The 18,684-nt window shown below is 50.8% G+C and overlaps 1 protein-coding gene across 1 annotated transcript; it reads right to left on the bottom strand.

Moving 5' to 3' along the window:
* Positions 1–86: 86 nt before the first annotated feature.
* On the bottom strand, positions 87–16,460 carry Washc1 (WASH complex subunit 1). Its single transcript, XM_036173698.1, is given in 11 exon segments — positions 87–142; positions 353–421; positions 998–1,156; positions 1,794–1,970; positions 2,058–2,259; positions 2,410–2,542; positions 2,744–2,880; positions 3,009–3,155; positions 3,278–3,389; positions 9,446–9,599; positions 16,330–16,460. Coding segments are annotated over 10 exon segments (1,341 nt in total). The 5' UTR covers positions 9,595–9,599; positions 16,330–16,460.
* Positions 16,461–18,684: the final 2,224 nt, after the last annotated feature.

Raw genomic sequence — 18,684 nt, 5'->3', positions numbered from 1 at the left:
ATATTATTGATACTGCTTTGGGGTCTCTGCAGGCTCCTGTTTACTGTCATCTGGTATATGGCAAGCATTGAAGGGTTCTGTGTGCCTCACACTTTTTCTCTTGGGGTGGGGTTCACCGCTTTAGCTTCAGAGCTTTGGGATTCTGGAGGGCAAAATTGTGTGTCGTGTATAGATAGAGGTGAGCCAGGATTTGACCCCTGGCTTCTGACCATGAAACCTATGTGATATCTGTCACAGTCTTGAATCTTACTAAAAAAAGAGAATTACCTGGGAGAGAGAAGGGATGAGAGAGAGAGACAAGGGGGGCACCACGTCACCAGCCCCTGAAGACAGAGATGCACAAGATGCCTACCTTTGCGCCTCATGACGAGCTTGTGAAAGAGATCTGACATCAAGTCCCCGCCTTGACCGGTGGCTCTCACTGCAGTGGGAGAGCAGAGGGTGAGGGAAGAAGAGACCCAGCACGGTATTATGAAGGACAGTCACACGCGGAGCTCACCTGCCCACTGCGGCACCACTCCCACACCCGCTCTCTCGCCAAGACATGCCCGTGGCCATGTCCTCCCTAATGTTTCAGTTCTCCATACCCCTGTATGGATAAGCACACAGGCTCAAAGAGGCCAGGCTCTATTGATAGACAGTCACAAAGCAGGTCAGAAGATCTGATGCAAACCCAGGACTTCTGACACTTTACACACAGGTTAACTAGGATGCCACGAGCAAGGATTCTTGGCAGACACAAAGCCTTAGCCTCAGGATGGATAAGGATCAGTCCCCTGTCTCATCTCTGAGGACTTGAGGTTCCCTTGGACAATGCTTGTCCAAGGTTCTACTTCCTCATGGTTTCAGCTGGGAGAGCTCAAGACAGGAAAGCTTCTCCCTGGGAACCCCCAGCCCAGGCCAGAGGGACAAGGGTACCTATCAGGGTAGCCACAAGGGGACTTCCTGCGGGTAGACCGGGAGCCTGGTTGCTGCAGCAGACCCTTGGTGCCCTCACCTTGCTCCTGTTCCTTCTGTTTCTTCTTCTCCAGCTTGCGTTCCTTCACACTGCGCAGCTTGGCCTTGCCAATGCCCCCAGCTTGGCGGATGGACTCCAGTAGGGTGGCCCGGCCACTGGAGGGGTCAACCACCTCCTTGGGAGCTCCTTGAACAGAGGCTGTAAGGAGAAGGGTAAAGGATTGCTCAACATTGCACGATGGGGTAAGCTGCCCAGCCTGAGGCTGGAGGTGACTTCAGGATCCTGGCAAATGGAGGGGCCTATCATCCACAGGGAGGCCCAGCGGTGGAGCTGTGGCTTCTAGCACTATGCAGGATGGTCTTGGATTTCTGCAGATAATGAGCTGAGGGGCCTTGTATCTAGGCATCTCTCCTCCCTCTCACCCCCTATGGATGACACTCTGTGGTGACGGACCCTGTGGGTCAGATGTGCTGAGCACCACGAGCCCACAAAGGATTTTCTACCCCTGGAAGTGGCTGGAGAGAGGCTGAGAGATACAATGGAAAACTGAAATCTGGACATTTCAAGTTTGCTAATAGACCCTTCCCTACTGGCTGAACTAGAAACAGGGCACACCACCATCCCCAGGCTTCCTCTGCCCAGTAGAGTCATAATCACACAACTCTGCCATAGCACAGAAAGCGCTCCATCAACCCTGTAAGAGGAGGTAGGTGTCCACAATGAGAACGCTGCAGACCCCGGACCTGCAGAGAAGTCTTTGGGGATCCAACATGAGAAAACTGGGGGTCCTATTAATGGGGGCCGGCCACGTGAACCCCATCTGCACTGCCCCTACCTGAGTGGGCCATGCTGCCGCTAATATCTTCTTCCCTGGCAGCCTGGCCAGGTGCAGCCGCCACTTCAGGGAACACTGGTGGTTGGGGGGCACTGACCACCACTGTGGGACCTGGGGGAGGTGGTGGGGGAGGTGGCGGTGGCGGTGGCGCTGCCAGCAGCACACCATCCTCTAGCTCTGTAAGGAAAATGAGAACGTGTGAGGAGTGGGGGAAGGGGCCAGCAAGGGCTCTCTGGTTCAGTTCCGTCCTGGGGCCTAGCTCACCTGGCTGGAAAGGTTCAGCTACCTCTGTGTGGAAGGTGGGCAGCTCTGGGATGACAACAGGAGCGGAGGGGGCAATGCCAGGCCCCAGGTCCGCACTGTACATGAGGTCATCTGCAATGCCAGGCAAGTCAGGTAGGTTGGACGGCACATCGATCTCAGGCACCTGACCCAGGTCTGGCACATAGAAGTAGTTTTCCGGAGTCTGCAGGGTCAGGTGGTATAGGAAGTGTGACAGCCCTACCAGGCCCCAGGCCCCACACTGTGCCCACGGGGCAGGTGGCACATGTGAACCCACACAGCTGGGTAAGCAGAGGCCCAGTGGAGCCCTCCCTGGAACAGCACCCCACCTCACCTGCTGCCCCAGCTGCTCTCACTTGCTGATAGACAGGGGGGCATCAAACAACTTCTCCTCTTCTGTGCCCAGCATTGTGTGGGTTTTTGTTACTGCGCCAGCCAGAGGGTCCAGGAAAACATACTTCTTGTACCTGTGGAGTGGGCTGGCGTCAGGAGGCCATCACCTGTCCGGCTCCTGACCCCCTTCCCACTGCCTTTGTCCTTTGGATACCCAGGTCTTAGAAGCCAAATCAAACTTGTCAGTCCTGAGAACTGTACCAGGCTCAGGCCCCTGAAGCTACCTAAGCAAGGCCCCCCACCCCCACTTCCCGTTGGCTCTCTCTCGGCCATACAGATGTTCTGTGGTGTTGAAGAGCAGCAGGGAGCTGATGGAGCTGATGTTGCTGGGAAGACCCCCAAGTCCCTCTTCCACTTCCTCCTCAGGCTCCGACTTGGTGTTCACACACACCGGAAAGTATTTCAGCTTCTCCTGGGGCAGGATCAGAGTGGATGGAGTGTGAGGACCAGGCTTACGGATTCAGCACCGTCCCAGTCTGTGGTCAACCTTCAGTCCCTGCTTCCCAGCATCCATGGGTGACACGTAGGTGGCATGCAGACCTGCAGGGCCCTCTCGTCCAGTGGGCGGTGCTTGCTCTGGATCCTGTACAGGGGTCTTCTCTGCAGACCAGGGTCGAGGGCACCGGTAAAGATGGAGTCATATTCCTGCAGGTGCTCTGGTGCTGGGTACTTGGCACTAGAGAAGACCTGCAGATTCAGAGTTGGCACTAAGAATGGGGTGACCATGGACAGGAGGAGGGCGTGGTGTAGCTGAGCAGCAGGGGTACAGGAAGATCAAGGCCCCAGCCACAGAACATATCATGGCCTACCCTGATCGCCTTCTTGCTGCCCTTGATCTTCTCTATCTTAGCCTGGGCCAAGGAGACCCTCTCCCTGATGGCCTGCAGCTGGCACCGACTCAGCTCTACTTGCTGGGAGATCCTACCAAAGAAAAAGTGTAGAGATGGGGGTTACTTCAAGTTCTGTATTCTCTGTGTACCTGTGCCAACCGCAGATTTGAGCCTTCCCAAGTCCTGGGCTTACATGCTCAACTCAATACAACCTGCCTATTGGACTGTTCTTAAAGACAAAGGCTGGTAGACCTCTGTCTGCCCGATTATTCGGCCCAAGGGGTCTGGGAACTCTTTGCCATGAGCTCTAGACAGAGAAGGACAGCCACTGTGGTTCTAGTTTGGTGCCCACATATGCCATCTGAAACGTATGACTCCTGGACCCAGGAGTTTATAAACCTCGGGGCAAGAAGACAGTTGTGATAGTAGCTAGTACACACAAGTACTAGCAACTGACAGGTGACAATGTCTGCACCCACACCCAGGCTTGGTGGTCACATGGTGCTGACAGACTTTTCTGCAGAGAAGAAAGCAAGTGCAACCAGGCCAATGGCTTCTCCTAAATTGACCCCCCAGCAGAGGAGCAATTGCCCTACACACTGTGGGGGGTTCACAGAATACATATGAAGTCCCAGTGTTGGCTTACGACACTTGCACAGCCCCACCCCTAGCCTGTCCCACGCTCTCCAGAGTGAGGGGTGGGCACAACCATGCCAAGTATCCTGATATGTCCTGACATGGCAAACCTGGTGTTGCCTTGGATCTCTGGACCAAACGGAATATTGAGTGAGATTCACAGGACTAAGCCCTTCTGTTCTTCAAAAACTTTCCTCACTAGAGCTTCCCTGACCAGATAAGAAAACTCTCCCAGGCACTTCCCAGGCCCAGCCTGCTTGCTCCTCCCCACAACCCCTGGTGTATCTTGTGCATGCTAAAGGGCAGGCCTTCTTTATTGCCTACCATACTTTAGTCTTACACAGTGCCCGGCACAGACGTATCTCCAGGGGCTCACAGTGCACCCATATGGTTCCCACTCAATGTGTATAAACTTTGCAAGCATTTCCCCACACCTCTGAACCATAGTAGGTTTATCTCCCTGTGATGCTGACCCTGACCACATGTGGAATATGATGTCATTCTCTCAATGCTCTCCCATCTCCCCAGCCACCAAGAATACCAGCTCCTGCTTGTGACCCCTTATCCAGAGCAGGCCTCTGAGCATTAGGCCTATGAAGCCATGAAGTACTGCAGCTCAAACTGTGCGTCAAAATACACCCACAGGCTGCTTCTGACAGGATATCTTATTGTAGCAACAGGAAAAGTAACTTATGCACCACCATCTCCGATGACGCCTCTGGCTTGGAGCACAACATGTCTAACAAGGCTCTGTGGGAGAATGAAAACATGGCCAGGAGAGTCTCTAGACAACCAGGCCCCCATTCCCCATGAAGCCAGGCAGATCACACCTTTGCAGGGCATCACTGACCATGTACCCACACGGGACTGATGGACCACTTCTCCCTCAGTCCTCTGCCAATCTGTTCTCCCATCTCCCCACAAAGAGTACTATCACCTCCCCACACCCTAGCAAGCCCCTACCGCATGCTGACACTGGACTCCTGCCTTTGGTGAATGTCCTCTATTCTCTCAGGGGGTTCTGAGTAGCCTGGCAATTACTTAGAAGCTGACCGTCTCCTTGTGGAACCTTGTAGTTGCCAGATGCTGCTTGGGGAGAAGGGAAGTACGCAGGAAGTGAGGACCAGGGGATGGGGAAGAAAGTAACCAAGAGAGATGGGGAGACAAGAGGAAAGAAAGGAAGAGGCAGAGGGATGACAGAGAGCAGGAGGAAGAACTGAGGGGTTGCCGCTTTGAGGGACATGGCTGGGCCTGTGCTGGTCAGAGTGCCCACATATTCACAGACTCTGTCTAGTACCCCATGGACATCAATCCCAACTCCTTCTGAGTTATCTGTCTCAGTTAGGGTTTCTATGAAGAGACACCACGACCATGGCAGCTCTCACAAAGGAAAACATTCAACTGGGGTGGCTGGCTTATACTTTCAGAGGTTTACTCCATTATCGTCATGGTGGGAAGTGTGGCGGCAAGCAGGCAGACATGGTGCTGGCTACATTTGATCAAAAGGCAACAGAAAGGACTGTGACACTGGACAGTACCTTGAGCATATATTAGACCTCAAAGCCCACCCCCACAGTGACACACTTCCTCCAACAAGACCACACATACTCTAACAAGACCACACCTACTCTAACAAGACCACACCTACTCTAACAAGGTCACGCCTACTCTAACAAGGCCACGCCTCCTAGTAGTACCACTCCCCTTGGGGGCCTTTTCTTTCTAATGACCACAGTATCTCAGCTGTGGGAGGCATTACATTGTTGTGTGAGTATTTTAGAGCATGGGTTCCCTATGGTCAAAGGGAGGGGCCCTCTGCAGAAGCATCAAGAGAAATCCCCAGAGGTTCTAGCCCTTCTCTCTGTCAAGTCCCTGCTGTGGCACACCAGAGGGAAGGCCTGTTTCTCAGTCCTGATGAGCCAACAGCTCACCACCCTGTGTACTGCCCACAATCAGCTGATGCCAGGGCCCAGCAGAGTGGCTAGGGTTTTTCCACTCACCTGGCTGTTCTTGGGTGGGCCATGTACAAGGGGGAAGGTGCTGAGCTCATCCTTGCTCCACAGGACCAAGTGTAAAAAGCCCCATGGGTTGTGGATTGCTCAGCAGGGGCAAGTGGAAGAACTTACCAGCCCATCACTGACTCCTGCTTACCCTGAGTTCCTTGTCCTGGCCTGTCATTGCTCCCCACCCCCCCCCCCCAGCTGCTCCATTCTTTATCCTGCTCCTGTTGAGATGTTTCTTGTTTCTTCTCTGGTCCTCTCTGCTTCCCAGGCTGGAGCTACAGCCCTGGCCATCTTTTCCTCAGTCGAAAACTGTGCAGGCTGATCCTGGGGCCCGACCACTCCCCCCGTTTTGTCCTTCCCGGGTTCTTCTGCCCCACCATTTCTCTGTTTAGGAACCTCACGTGGTTCCATGAATCTCCAGGACAAGTTATAAAGTCCTGTCCAACTACAAGAACCCCGTGGACCTCAACTTACAGGTCCCAACTTTTCACTCAGAGCCCTGCTTCCAGCCATCCTTCCTGCCTAAAGTCTTCCCACAGTGTGACTGAGGACCCAGAAGAAAGCAGGCAAAGTCCCTAAGGCTCACGGCCATCTTTTTCCTCTTTGACATAAAAGAGCTGACAATGTGTTAGAAGCCAAAATGCCTGCAATCTCAAGCACATTTAATATCCCCAAACAGCAGGACTGCTTTCTCTGCAGCCTACCAAAGATCATACTGCAGCCTGCATTCAGTCTCTCTAAGCCTGGAACCCCCATTTCCAACTCTATCAGAAGCCGTTTGTGCTCAGATCTGAACCTGATCCGCATACCCTCTCCCTTCCCCTGAACTCAGCCTGGCCCTATGGAGTGGGTGAGACTTCCCTCCTAATTGAAGCCTAATTGAAGCAACATTCATTTTTTTTAAAAAGATATTTCTCATACAAGCCATTTCAATCCCAAGCTGCAGGTGGATTTTACCCAGGACTCTAGAGGGGTGCTGTGACCTGGGGCCATGCTGAGCCGAGTGTGACAACCCCTTGCTAGCAGCCCTTGAATGTGGAGGCAAATCCAGGCAGGCCATAAGGGCTGGTGCTATATTGACAGGACGGGCTGGTACCGGGAAAAACGTGTTTCCTGCTGGACCTGAGTCTGAGTTTGGGAGCTCTGCCCTCACTGGATTCACCATGAGACCACTAGACCAAGTCCTGTCTGTGAACACAGACAATCTAGAAGTTGTAAGCGGGGAGGAGAGGGATGCGGAGGGAAGCCACGATGGTATCATTCAAGCCCTTCATTGCAAAAATCTATTCATCACTTACTTTTAGCAGAACCTCATTTGGACAGTTCTGGTGGTCAAATTATTTTTCTCTTCTCTAGATCCCTGAAAAACTGCAGCGCTTTCCCTGCTTTCTTATTCTAAGTTCTAAGCTTCTAGAGGAAACCATGTCTTACATCTTTTGTAACCCTTGGTGCCCAGCTGGAAGAGAGGCACATGGTAGGAGGTGGATGGGATACCCGAGACTGTCAACTCACATACATATGTATGCCCTTGAAGGGGACCCAAGAATCCCAGCCTCTGCCGGCTTCTTTCCTTTCTGGACTCTGTGACTTCAGTCGTCCCTTCCCCCACACTGCCACCAAGGAGCACTGTGCTACCGATAAGCAACATAGCCAACAACCAGACTAAAGTCCCAACTATGAGCCCAGATAAACCTGTTCTCCTTTAAGTTGACAGTCGCGGGTATGTCGTCACTAGGAAACTGACAAACACAAATTCCACACAGCCAGGGCGGCGAAGGACCTACTCACCCTCCAGCTTCACGCTGCTCCAGTTACCCCGGACCCCTTTCCTGCCGGCCCTTCCCACCTTAGGGCTGCCACTCACTTTCTCTCCAGGAACAGTCAATCCTCCTGGCCTGTCTGCCTCTCAGACTTTACCATGAAATTTTTCTTCTCATACCCCCCTTCCCTATCGCTCTAGACAGACCCCCACTCCAATCCCAGAGACAGAAACCCTCCCACCATCTGCAGCCACCCTTCCTGGGCTTAACTGCCTTTGTCACCTGACAGAGTCTCTTTGCTTAAATAACAAACAAATATAAAAAAAAAAATTATTCTGTATGTGTGAGCATGCATGCACATGCATGCATGGGGGGGGTGGAGTAGCATGTTCTGTGGAGACACCCTTTCACCCTTTGGGAACCAACTCTCTCCTTCTACCATGTGGGGCCCAAGGATGAAACTCTGATCATCAGGCTTGGCAGCAAGCACCTTAACCCACTTAGTATCTTGCTCACTCCCCCAGCCCACACCCCCGCCGGTTCCTGCCTATGAGAGGTAACCAGGCACAATGACGCACATCTCTAATCCCAGCACCGGGAAGTTGAAAGCAGGAGGGTCAGAGGCTTAAGGTCATCCTCCAGGACACAGCAAGTTCAGGGTCTGACTGGGTCAATGACACTCTATCCCTGCCCCTACCCTCCCCCCCAAAAGGAGGAAGGCTAACATGACCTCCTCATTGAATATCCCCAGGGTTAAAAGAATTAACACAGCTAGGTCAATGATGGCTAATGCTAAATAAAGATGTTTAGTACAACTGTAGTTAACTACTCACTGAATTACATTCATGTGGCACACCATGATGTTTCAGCCAGTGAAGGACCACAGACATGAAGGGATGCCCATCACATCACAACAGAGCAGAAAACCTCTCCTCTCCTAACTTACTGAAGGTAACGTTGCCATAGTGCAGCACATTAATCCTGGTTTGAGGATATGCCGGTGAAAACAAACCTTTTGCTTGGCCAGTAGCATAAAGCACAGCGTGTACAATTATGCACAATATAATATACTTAGTAATGCTTATAAATGAGATATGCTGGCTTCTGTCTTTACTGTAGTATAAGTGCTACTGTTACTTTAGAATATATTCTTTCTACTTAGAGAGGTCTGCTGTTATTGTCATGCCAGCAGCAGATCCACCATTTCAATTTTACTGTGTAAATTGCTAACATCAAGAGACCACCTACAGTGGATGGCCAAGCCACCTGCATCGGTGTAGCCAACTCTCTTGTCCATACAAGGGCAAAACCACCTAATGACCCACTCCTCAGCACATGGTTGGAGTTAAGGAAGGCATGACAGCACTTAGGTCTGTCATCCTGGCCAGAGTTTATGCTCTAGTTGAAAGGGGACATGACATACTCAGTGGACAGGACTCTGCACCAAACACTGAGTCAGTGCAGGCTGACTGCAGGAGTCAGTGAAGGACGTGGTCTGGCGGGAAGGACACAGTGGCCTCACTGCAGCCCGTGGGACCACAGGGAAACTAAGGGGCCGCATTAGACAGTAAGTAGTGGTGAGCCCTCAGGAACTCACAAGGTTTCCAAGCTGGACTTTTCCCCCTCACACCCTTTCCACACTGGGGATTAGTTGGATCGTTAAGGAGGTTGTCTGCAGAAGGTACATTCCTAGGGCTGCAGAGAGTCCTGCTTGCCATCTATCGGGACAGCTGGGCAGCAGGTCCCACCTGCTGAAGATGTCTCCAGAGATGTTCTGCAGGTGCTGCAGGGCGTCTGCCACTTGCTGGATTGCCTCCTCACGTCGCAGGTCTGGCTGGATAAGGGGAACTGCATAAGGCTGACCTGCCAAGGAGTGCTGGGCCTTCACGGGTGTCATGATGCCTGTGGGTAGGAATGAACACATCAAGAACATAGTCCCACAGTCACTCTGTCTCACCCCTGTAATCCTAGCACATGGGAGGTAGAGTCAGGAGCTGCTGTTCAAGGCCATCTTCCGATACATAGAAAGTTCAAGACCAGCCTGGGCTACATGAGACACTACTCGGGGGTAGGTATACAAAGGAGTTGATTTCTACACAGCTTCACTGTGCATGAGTATCATGGAAGGCAGAGAAAGAACTCTGCAGAGGCCTAGATAAGAAGATTAAAGGCAATGGTGGAAATTCATAACTGGCAGACTAGAGTTGAGAAAAACTGGGACATATTGTGACCCTACTCCCAGGGTACCCAGCTAAGCACCCTACTTAACACATCAGTTAACCTCCACCTTCCAAGCTCAGAACATCACAACCACGGCTGTAGAGCACAAAAGAGACAGGAAGCAGAGGATGGATGGGGTCACCCAAATGCAGACACATGACACTTGGGCGGCGTGGACCCGTCCAGCATTCCAACACTGTGGATCACAACTCTCCACCATTTTTACTTCCATTTTTAGTGATTCTCATTACATGTTGTGGGAGCTTCCTTACGCCTCTTCCTTTGTGAGTTTTGTGGGAGCTTTGGTAAAGGATGAGACTATATTCAGTGGCAGTCCCTTTAGACAAAATAATTCTTTGGAAAAAAAAATCCCCACCACCGTGGAACTATGTAGCATGATAACTCTGCTTCCGCTCCATGCGGGACTCCCCACTGTGGCCCTCCCCATGACACCAGGCACAGAGAAGTTAAAGATTTACTACCTGGGCAGACCTGGTCCCGTGGATAAAAAACACACAATCCAGAGAAAGAGTGGGCCCAGAGCAAAAGCCTGAGGCCATTTAGGGCAAGAGTTCAGTTAGTAAGTATAGAACAGTGCCCAGGATTCGTGGCTTACTAGATGAACGGCAAGACCTGGTCTGCCCAACAAGGAACAGATTCTGTTAGAAAGTTAAGACTGCCTTGCTCCCCCTCTGCCATATACAGGAGCATACACTGAAGGAATCACAATGGCATGGTACAATGAGAAAAAAGTAAGATGTCGGGGCCTTCCCTTTGGGGGGCACAGGAGGGGAATAGGCCCACATTATATGACCAAGGTACGAAGGAATGCCATTAGGAAACAGCGCAATGCTTGCGCTGCGCAGTACAAACGCCGCATCACGCCCCGTGAGAATGAAAGCAGCTCCTATGTTTCTCAGGAGTCAGTGTCTGGAACCGACCGTGCAGGAGGAGGTGTAAGAGGGCACCTGGCAGGGCTACTGAGCCTTAGAGGGCAACAGGCATTGAGTCTTGTTAAACTTACCATTTTGGGTTGGTTTTGACTTTTCGAGACAGGGTTTTTCTAACAGCTCCAGCTGTCCTGGAACTCAGTCTGTAGACCAGGCTGCCCTAGAACTCAGAGATCCGCCTGCCTCTGCCTCCCAAGTGCTGGGATTAAGGGCATGCGCCACCACCACCTGGCTAAAGTTATGATTTTCTGCTTCAAGAAAAATGCTGTAATGACACTGATGACTGCTTTCCACACTGCCTGCGGTTAAACTACAATGCAATTACAGTGTAAAAGTGTAGCCTGTTCTCAATACGGACAACCATCTCCATCTCGATTGTGTCAGTCTCTTTCCCTCGCCGACTGTACACCTCCTCTTTGGGACCTGAACCCCACTGGAGCTGGACTCTCACACATTAATGCCTGAGGGACTCAGAAGCTGCCCCTGAGACAGATGTTGCAGTGGCTCACACCTCTGGGACGAGGGACACCCAGGCTTTGCTCACCCAGGCCAGAGCCAAGGGGTCCAAGACGTGCAAACACAGGGAAATGTATCTCCAAACCCCAGGACCAGAGTAGTCTATTTATATATATATTTATATATGGTTTACTCAATCCTGCCCCCAGTGCCGCTAAAGCGGTAATCACACTATAACTGATATGATTGGCAAGAGATGTACCATACAGAATTGATATTGAGGCACTAGCCATTATAATTAGGGGCAACCCCAGGCTCTCACCAGAAGATAGAGAGGAAGACATTCATAAGGCCTGGCACCAAACCCCAGATTTCCAGATTACACTTCTTATGTACTACCCCGGACCCCTGATTGCAATGGAGGTGAGTGCCTTTGGGTTAAGTGTGACAGGAAGGACCAGAAGGCTTTAAAAGTGCTGTGAGGCTGTCTATAAAACGTTCATCTTTTCTTACTATGATCCCTTCCATTTTTTTGTTTGTTTGTTTGTTTTTTGTTTTTCGAGACAGGTTTTCTCTGTAGCTTTGGAGCCTGTCCTGGAACTCACTTTGTAGATTAGGCTGGCCTCAAACTCACAGAGATCCACCTGCCTCTGCCTCCTGAGTGCTGGGATCACGCGCGTGCCGCCGCCGCCACCACCACCACCACCACCACCACCACCACCACCACCACCACCACCGGCTCCCTTCCATTCTTTAGACTGAGAACTGGCCCTGCTCTCAGCTGTTAGTTCTAGTAATAAAAATCTAGGAACAACCCCTCCTGTATCCTAGCAGCACCTTCACCAAGCTAATATCTATTCTTGGCTCCTCCTGCTGGTTTCCTGGGCTCCTGCTTCTATGCTACTGGCTCTCTCCTACCTCCTTGGGCCGAGATTTGTCCAGATCTGATCCTTCCACTCTTTAGTGTTTACGTGGCACGGGCTCCTCTTTCCTATCCCAGTGACCAGGTCACTCAGCTTCCCAGATCGAAACCCGCCTTGAGCAACCATCCAAGCCATTGTGGCTCCTCACTCTGCCCTTGCACTTAGCGGGTCACTGAGAGGGAGAGAGCCGCTCCACAACCATCCAGGAACCTAACCCTGAGTCCAGACCTCTCAAAGATTTCTCTTGTACTGATCTTGAGGCAAGCTTGCTAGCCACGCTGACCTAAATTCAAGCCTGAGGGCTCCCATCTTTAATGTCAAGAGGAAAAAAAAAATAGGAAGTTCTTTCTGTCACTTCTTAGGCTGAATTCCTGCAACTGAATGTGTGAGTGTCCCTGCACATGTCCCCGAGGGTAGGACAGACACAAATCCTCTAAACAAGGAACTGGAGAACTAGCATGGTGAACACAGCGGTTTCCTCTCATCTTGTGTGTAAAGACTAGTTAGCTACAGGGTGTCAATCACAACAGAGATGAGTAAGATACAACACCAGACAGACAGACAGACAGACAGACGGACTCAATAACAACTGAATCCCCTGTGTGGAGAGTGTTGTGGCGTTGGAATCTACTTCAAACTTAGATTGAATGAATTTACTCTTACTGAAGGAAGGCAGCCTTTGAGGCACATAGCATGCCGTGCTGAGGGGGGCTGAAGGAAGGGTTCCCAAAGCTGGACATCGGAGGATAACAATTATCTCTGGACTGCATGGCTGGCAAGAGGACTGTCTAACTCCCCTCAGCTGTTTCTCTTTCCTGCTGCACAGGAATAAAAACACCACTTCCTCCCAGTCCCACAGTGACAAGCAGAAGCAAAGGGTTAAACAGCAAGTTTACATGAGCAGAAAGCAAGGGGTTAAATGCCTGATAGCAGGTACATCATTATCCTATTCTTTTTTGTTTTTCGAGACAGGGTTCTCCGTGTAGTTTTGGTATCTGTCCTGGATCTGGCTCTGTAGACCAGGCTGGCCTCAAACTCACAGAGATCCACCTGCCTCTGCCTCCTGAGTGCTGGGATTAAAGGTGTGGCCACCACCACATTCTTATCTCACCTGCAGGCCACTAGGATCTGACAAGCATTCCAGGGCAAAGGTCGAGGGCCCTTAACGGGTGCCTGGTACCATATTAAGTTTCTTTAGCCATCACAGGGGAGCTATGTGTAAATTATTACACAGATCTGGACACTCTGGGGTGAGTGTCCCTAACTGACTGGGATGGAGCAGGCAATAACACAGTGCCATCGGGTTAGGGCTGGCTGTCCTATCCCCATAAGAGGTCTAATCCGAGCTGTGAATGTGGTTTTTACTGAGGAACACTGTGGGTTAGGGACATCTGAAAAGTCCCTCCGCGCTACCTGTGGCTTGCTATCAAGCATGAGGAACAGCTGGAGTTGGAGCAGAATGGTAAGTGATAGCTCATGGTTTGTTTCCCTGTAAGAATCCTTGGAGGAGCAGCAAGACACAGAATGATACATAGAAGCAAGTGTGGAAAAACACTGAACGCCTAAGGGCATGAAACCCTGAGACCAGTGTTGTCCAGCCAGATGACAGAAGCAGCATGCAGCCGGGGAGCACTACACAACCAAAGACCTCCAGGTACAACATCTCATTCCTATTGGTTACAGGCTGCAACTGTCACATTTGAGATCTAGTGGGCTCAATTAAAATAGACTGTTAACTTTGCCCAATCATTTTCACTGTCAAAATCATGTATGCAGCTGGCAGAACCTAATTTCCTTCCTTATCCTTCCCCACATCCTATCTGCTAAAGAATTAATTCTCAGACGGGCAAGATGGCTCAGCAGGTAAGGCAGCTGCTGCCACCTGCTGCTGAGTCGGGTCCCTGGGACCTACATGGTAGATGGAGAGAACCCATGTGGGGGTCCCTGAACCTAAGTCCCTGCTCAGGGTACCATCTGTGGGAGGCCAGCTCCCACCTTTCAAAGGGTTCCTATGAGGAGGAGAGAGGAATAAGAAACTTTTAGATAGAAAGATAATGGAAAGGAGACAGACAGAAACACAGGATAGCTTCAGGAGGAACTGGATCAAAATTCACTGGCCCCTCCTGTCTTCTCAAAAGGGCTTTTTATAACAATGCCATGGGGTGGGGCAAAAGACCTCCCCCTTGCCATCAAAGCATGCTGCACAGCCAAGTGCAGACCCTTCCAAACACCTGGTAACCACGCTCATGGTCCCATCATCCCCTTATGCAGCCTGGCTAGGTAAAGCAAGCTCAGATTCTCTGACACTGAGTAATTTGGGCCTCCGCAAACCCACTCCCAAAAGTTACCCTCTGACTTTCATATATTCAGCAAGACACACATGTACCCACACAACATCACATTTATACACACAAAAAATTTTTTTAAAATTTTTATAAAGAGTCTCTGTTACTCTTTTTAGGCAAAACATATCCAAGAATGTGCTTTGGGGTACGAATCACAATTAATTGTGGCATTGTCGTTTTATTATTCATCTTGTAGCTCCTGAGTATCTTTATCGAACTCCTCTCAGGAGTAAAGTATGCTATATCACCACTAACAGTAATTACTACTTATAACTATCCTCATCACTAGCTAACACCTGCGTACTTCAAAGCCATTCTGCCAGCCCACCTGATCTCAACAATGACTCTCTATCTCTCTTCGTGCCCGTGAATTTATTAGTGCTCCCAATTTTAATTAAGGAAATTTGGGCAGCCCAAACAACATTTTCAACAATCAAATGCTTAGCTTATGCTAGATGTGAGTCAATTATCTCATTCAAGAACTTGTTATCTACCAGTATGTTCTGTCGTTTTTTTATATATAAAAATGAAAACCATGTAAGAGTTCACATTTTTTTAGTCCCAATGGTCAGACAGCTTATCCTGAAACCCTGCCCTATGCCCCCTTAGTGGGGAAAGACAAGAGATTCTGCTCTGAGCCCCAGTGTTGTTGTAGCTGTTCATCTTCACAATAAACTCTGGAATTAAGTATTGCTGTCTACTTTTACAAAGACGTTGATGGCTATCATCGCTGGAAAAGTCTGGGGTGTCATTTGTGCAGAACGCTATCCTCCAAGCACGACAGCCATCATCTTCATTGGGGTAAAGGCTACTACTTCCAACGTGAAGTTCAAGATAGGCCTGTAGACATCTGCCATTCTCTCATGGGGGTGGGGGTGAGGTGTTCTGCCCTTCCCTCCTGTCTCTCCTGGCCCGGTATGTAACATTCTGTCCCAATTGCACATCACCTAGTAGTCTCGGTGTACACACCGGAAAGTTAGCTGAGCAGGACTCGTCATCCACGCAGTGATTCCGAACCTCTGGGGTCATCCATGTTCTCTAAGTAAATGCAGTTAACTCAATGGTTTCCCCAAAGATGGCTTTGATGGAACTGTACTTTGGTTTGTCACTGGGACCTTGTCAGGAGCCGACAGATGTCTGTTTGCGTTCCCACCCACAAGGGGAAGTTTCTAAGCCACCATCTAAAACGGATTGAAGGCCACCTGCTTAGTGGGGAAAAATAACTAATAGCTGAAAAGATAAAGATGTAGCGGAAAACTAAAAGCACTTAACCAGAAGTCATCTATACGTGAGTTTTGTTCTGAGACATAGTAATTCCTCGCTCCCCGCAAGAGGCTGCAGTTTTGTCTAGACCTCCAACAATGCCCGCTTACTCATCATTTTCACTTTTTATGTGTCCCATGAACTTATAAACAATCCCGAATGAGGGTGTTTCTCTTGCACCTACCCATGTTGATCAATATTTCTTTTTATATTAAATTGACAGGAGATCGTACTTTTTTTTTTTTCTCCTTTTAGCATGAATGACATGTTTCTAGTGGCAGGCATTTGGCATCTGGTAAATAAACACTGGACTGACCCAGAATCACCAACGCCCACCAAGTGCGTGTCTCCCGTGCAATTCATCGTTTCGGAAGTGCCCAGCACCCTGGAGCACACCATCCTCCCGCACCCTGCTCCCGGAAACTTCCTGCAGCCCGAGCCCTGCACTGCCCGTCTCGCCCCCCGGCGCCCTCACCCGCCTCCTCCGATCCGCTGCAGGGTCGCTCTGCTCCGGGCCTCGCTGTCACCGCCCGCACCTGCCCGGCCCGCACGCCCGACCGAAGGCGGCGCCGTCACCCGCTCGCCACCGCCCCGCTGCCCCGCTGCCCCGCGCCGCCCGCTTCCGCGCCCCCTTCCGCTCGACCCGCACCCCCGGGTCCTAGCGTCCGCCAGCTCGGCTCCCCGACTTCCGGCTCTCGGACTTCCGGCTCTCTGGAATGCGGGCCGGCGGGGCCCAGCCCGGGAAGCGGTTCTATTTTCTGTGTTGGACCAGATCTGTGAGCCTCAGATCTTTCCTGTTTCCACCTCGGAGAAGCCCACGCCCTACCTGTGCCCTACCGCAGGACATCAAGTGGAAGTCCCCCAAACGTCCCCTCTCCTCCAGCCATGCATACTCAATTGGCTTAATAAATCTTTTAGAAGATCCTGCTTCTCGTGTCTCAACTTTCTTTAAAAATTCAATATAGAGCCAGGCGGTGGTGGCATACGCCCTTAATCCTAGCACTCAGGAGACAGAGCCAGGCGGATATCTGTGAGTTCGAGGCCAGCCTGATCTACAGAGGGAGATCCAGGACAGGCATCAAAACTACACAGAGAAACCCTGTCTCGAAAAATAAACAAAAGAAGTGCTTTTAAAAGATTTATGTGAAGAGTGCCTTGAGAGATAGCTCAGAGGTTACCTGACAGAGGATACAAGTTAGGTTCACAGCACCCACTTTGGTCTATCCACAGTCACCTCTAACTCCAGCTCTAGCGGGATCCATTGCTCTCTTCGGCCTTCTTTGGACATGCACAGACAAAGACACAGTGAGCAAGCACATCAAGGACCCTGCACGTTACTAAGTTATGCTGAGCCACCATCAGCCAGATGTTGTGGCTCTCTGTTGTGGAAGGCAATGTGATGCAGGGAAATTATGAGCTATATACTTGTAGGGAGGGCTTCCCCTTGGAAGGTTGATGATACAGACTAGGACAGTCGTGCCAAGTTGTCCTATCCTCTTAGGGCAGTTCTCAGAACATCATCCTGTACTATCCAAGGCCAGAGAAACAATGACAGATGAGAGCTGGATGGGTATACAGCCTTCAGTGCCCTCATTAGGAGCCAATGCCACTGCTGTGCCCAGTATACCTTCATTCCACAGTATGTACGGGCTGGTTGAGGACCTCAACAGTTGACAAGCTGAAGTCTCTATTGGTGTGACATCCTTCATTGCTTTCCTCAGGCTCCATGCTCAAAGGGTTTAAGGTTTGTTTTGCTTTTTGAAACAATCGTATTGTGTATCCCTGGCTTGCCTGCTCGGCTGGCCATGCTCTCTGCCACTGGCCACTGCTTTATCTTCCTCCTCCTTTTCTTGTTTTTCTGCTATCTCTTCTGGAAGCTGTTTCTTTATCCGCCTTTCCTTTCGAGTTCCTTGAAGATTCTGACCTGCACTTCTGTTCTTAGGGTTCTCCAGAGTTTTAAAGCCAAGACTTTAGCTCTAGCCTGCCTCTGTAAGAGGGACCAGGGCTTATACAATGGTAACACCCAGCTCCAATGTGTTCTTTAAAGGAGCAGCAGGGCTAGGGCTACATTCCTGTGTCTTGTCGCCCAGCTCAAGTGTTCCTCCAGGTAGCCCATCTGTTCCCTCATCAGCCCTCCCACTGTTACGCGCATCTTCGCAGCACTGGTTGCTTTTGCCTTCCTAGAGGACAAACCCAGCCAGGCTGCTAACTCCTTTCTCCTAGGCAGAGAGTTCCTGCTCCACCAAGCCTCTTACAAGACAAGAAAAAGAGGGTGACAGGTGTTCACATCCCAGTCCCCCTCCTTCCCAACTTGGTGTTTTCAAGGCCCTGCTAGGGGGGGTGCAATTTGCCTTAGAATTTTCCCTCAGCCCGACTCACGTGCCCATCCACACTGTGGTTTCACTGACTGGTAACAAACTGTTAGGATCCTATAAGGCTGAGAACTTTTTCTTTCCTGGTCCCAATGACATAGGTTCCCCAAGCAAAGCTCTGAGAGGAAGTCCCAAGTTGAGGACGTGAGTATCCTTTGCCACTTCCTGCCTGACTCAGGGCCTTCAGGATGTGGCTTGCTTTCCTCTGCCAGCCCAGCAAAGCTGCAGCCTGCCAGAGTCTGCTCCAGCTATCCAGAGGCTTCTGGGCTGGGAGTCCTATATGCTAGCTTAGGTAGATTCCCAGTGCCAATGGGCCTCAGATTGGTCAGGAGTCTTTAGCCTCCATCTGCAAAATTTCACCAACAGGGCCCTTTGGGGACCTGGGATAAGTCTTGGGGGGGGGGTAGTATTGTCCTGAATGGACCTTTACGCAACCTGACACCATCAAGGATGCTAGT

Source organism: Onychomys torridus, chromosome 23 (genome assembly GCF_903995425.1).
Source record: "Onychomys torridus chromosome 23, mOncTor1.1, whole genome shotgun sequence".
In the NCBI taxonomy this organism is placed as follows: Eukaryota; Metazoa; Chordata; class Mammalia; order Rodentia; family Cricetidae; genus Onychomys; species Onychomys torridus.
Note: the sequence above shows the minus strand (reverse complement) of the source record. Positions and strands in the feature narration are given on the sequence as shown.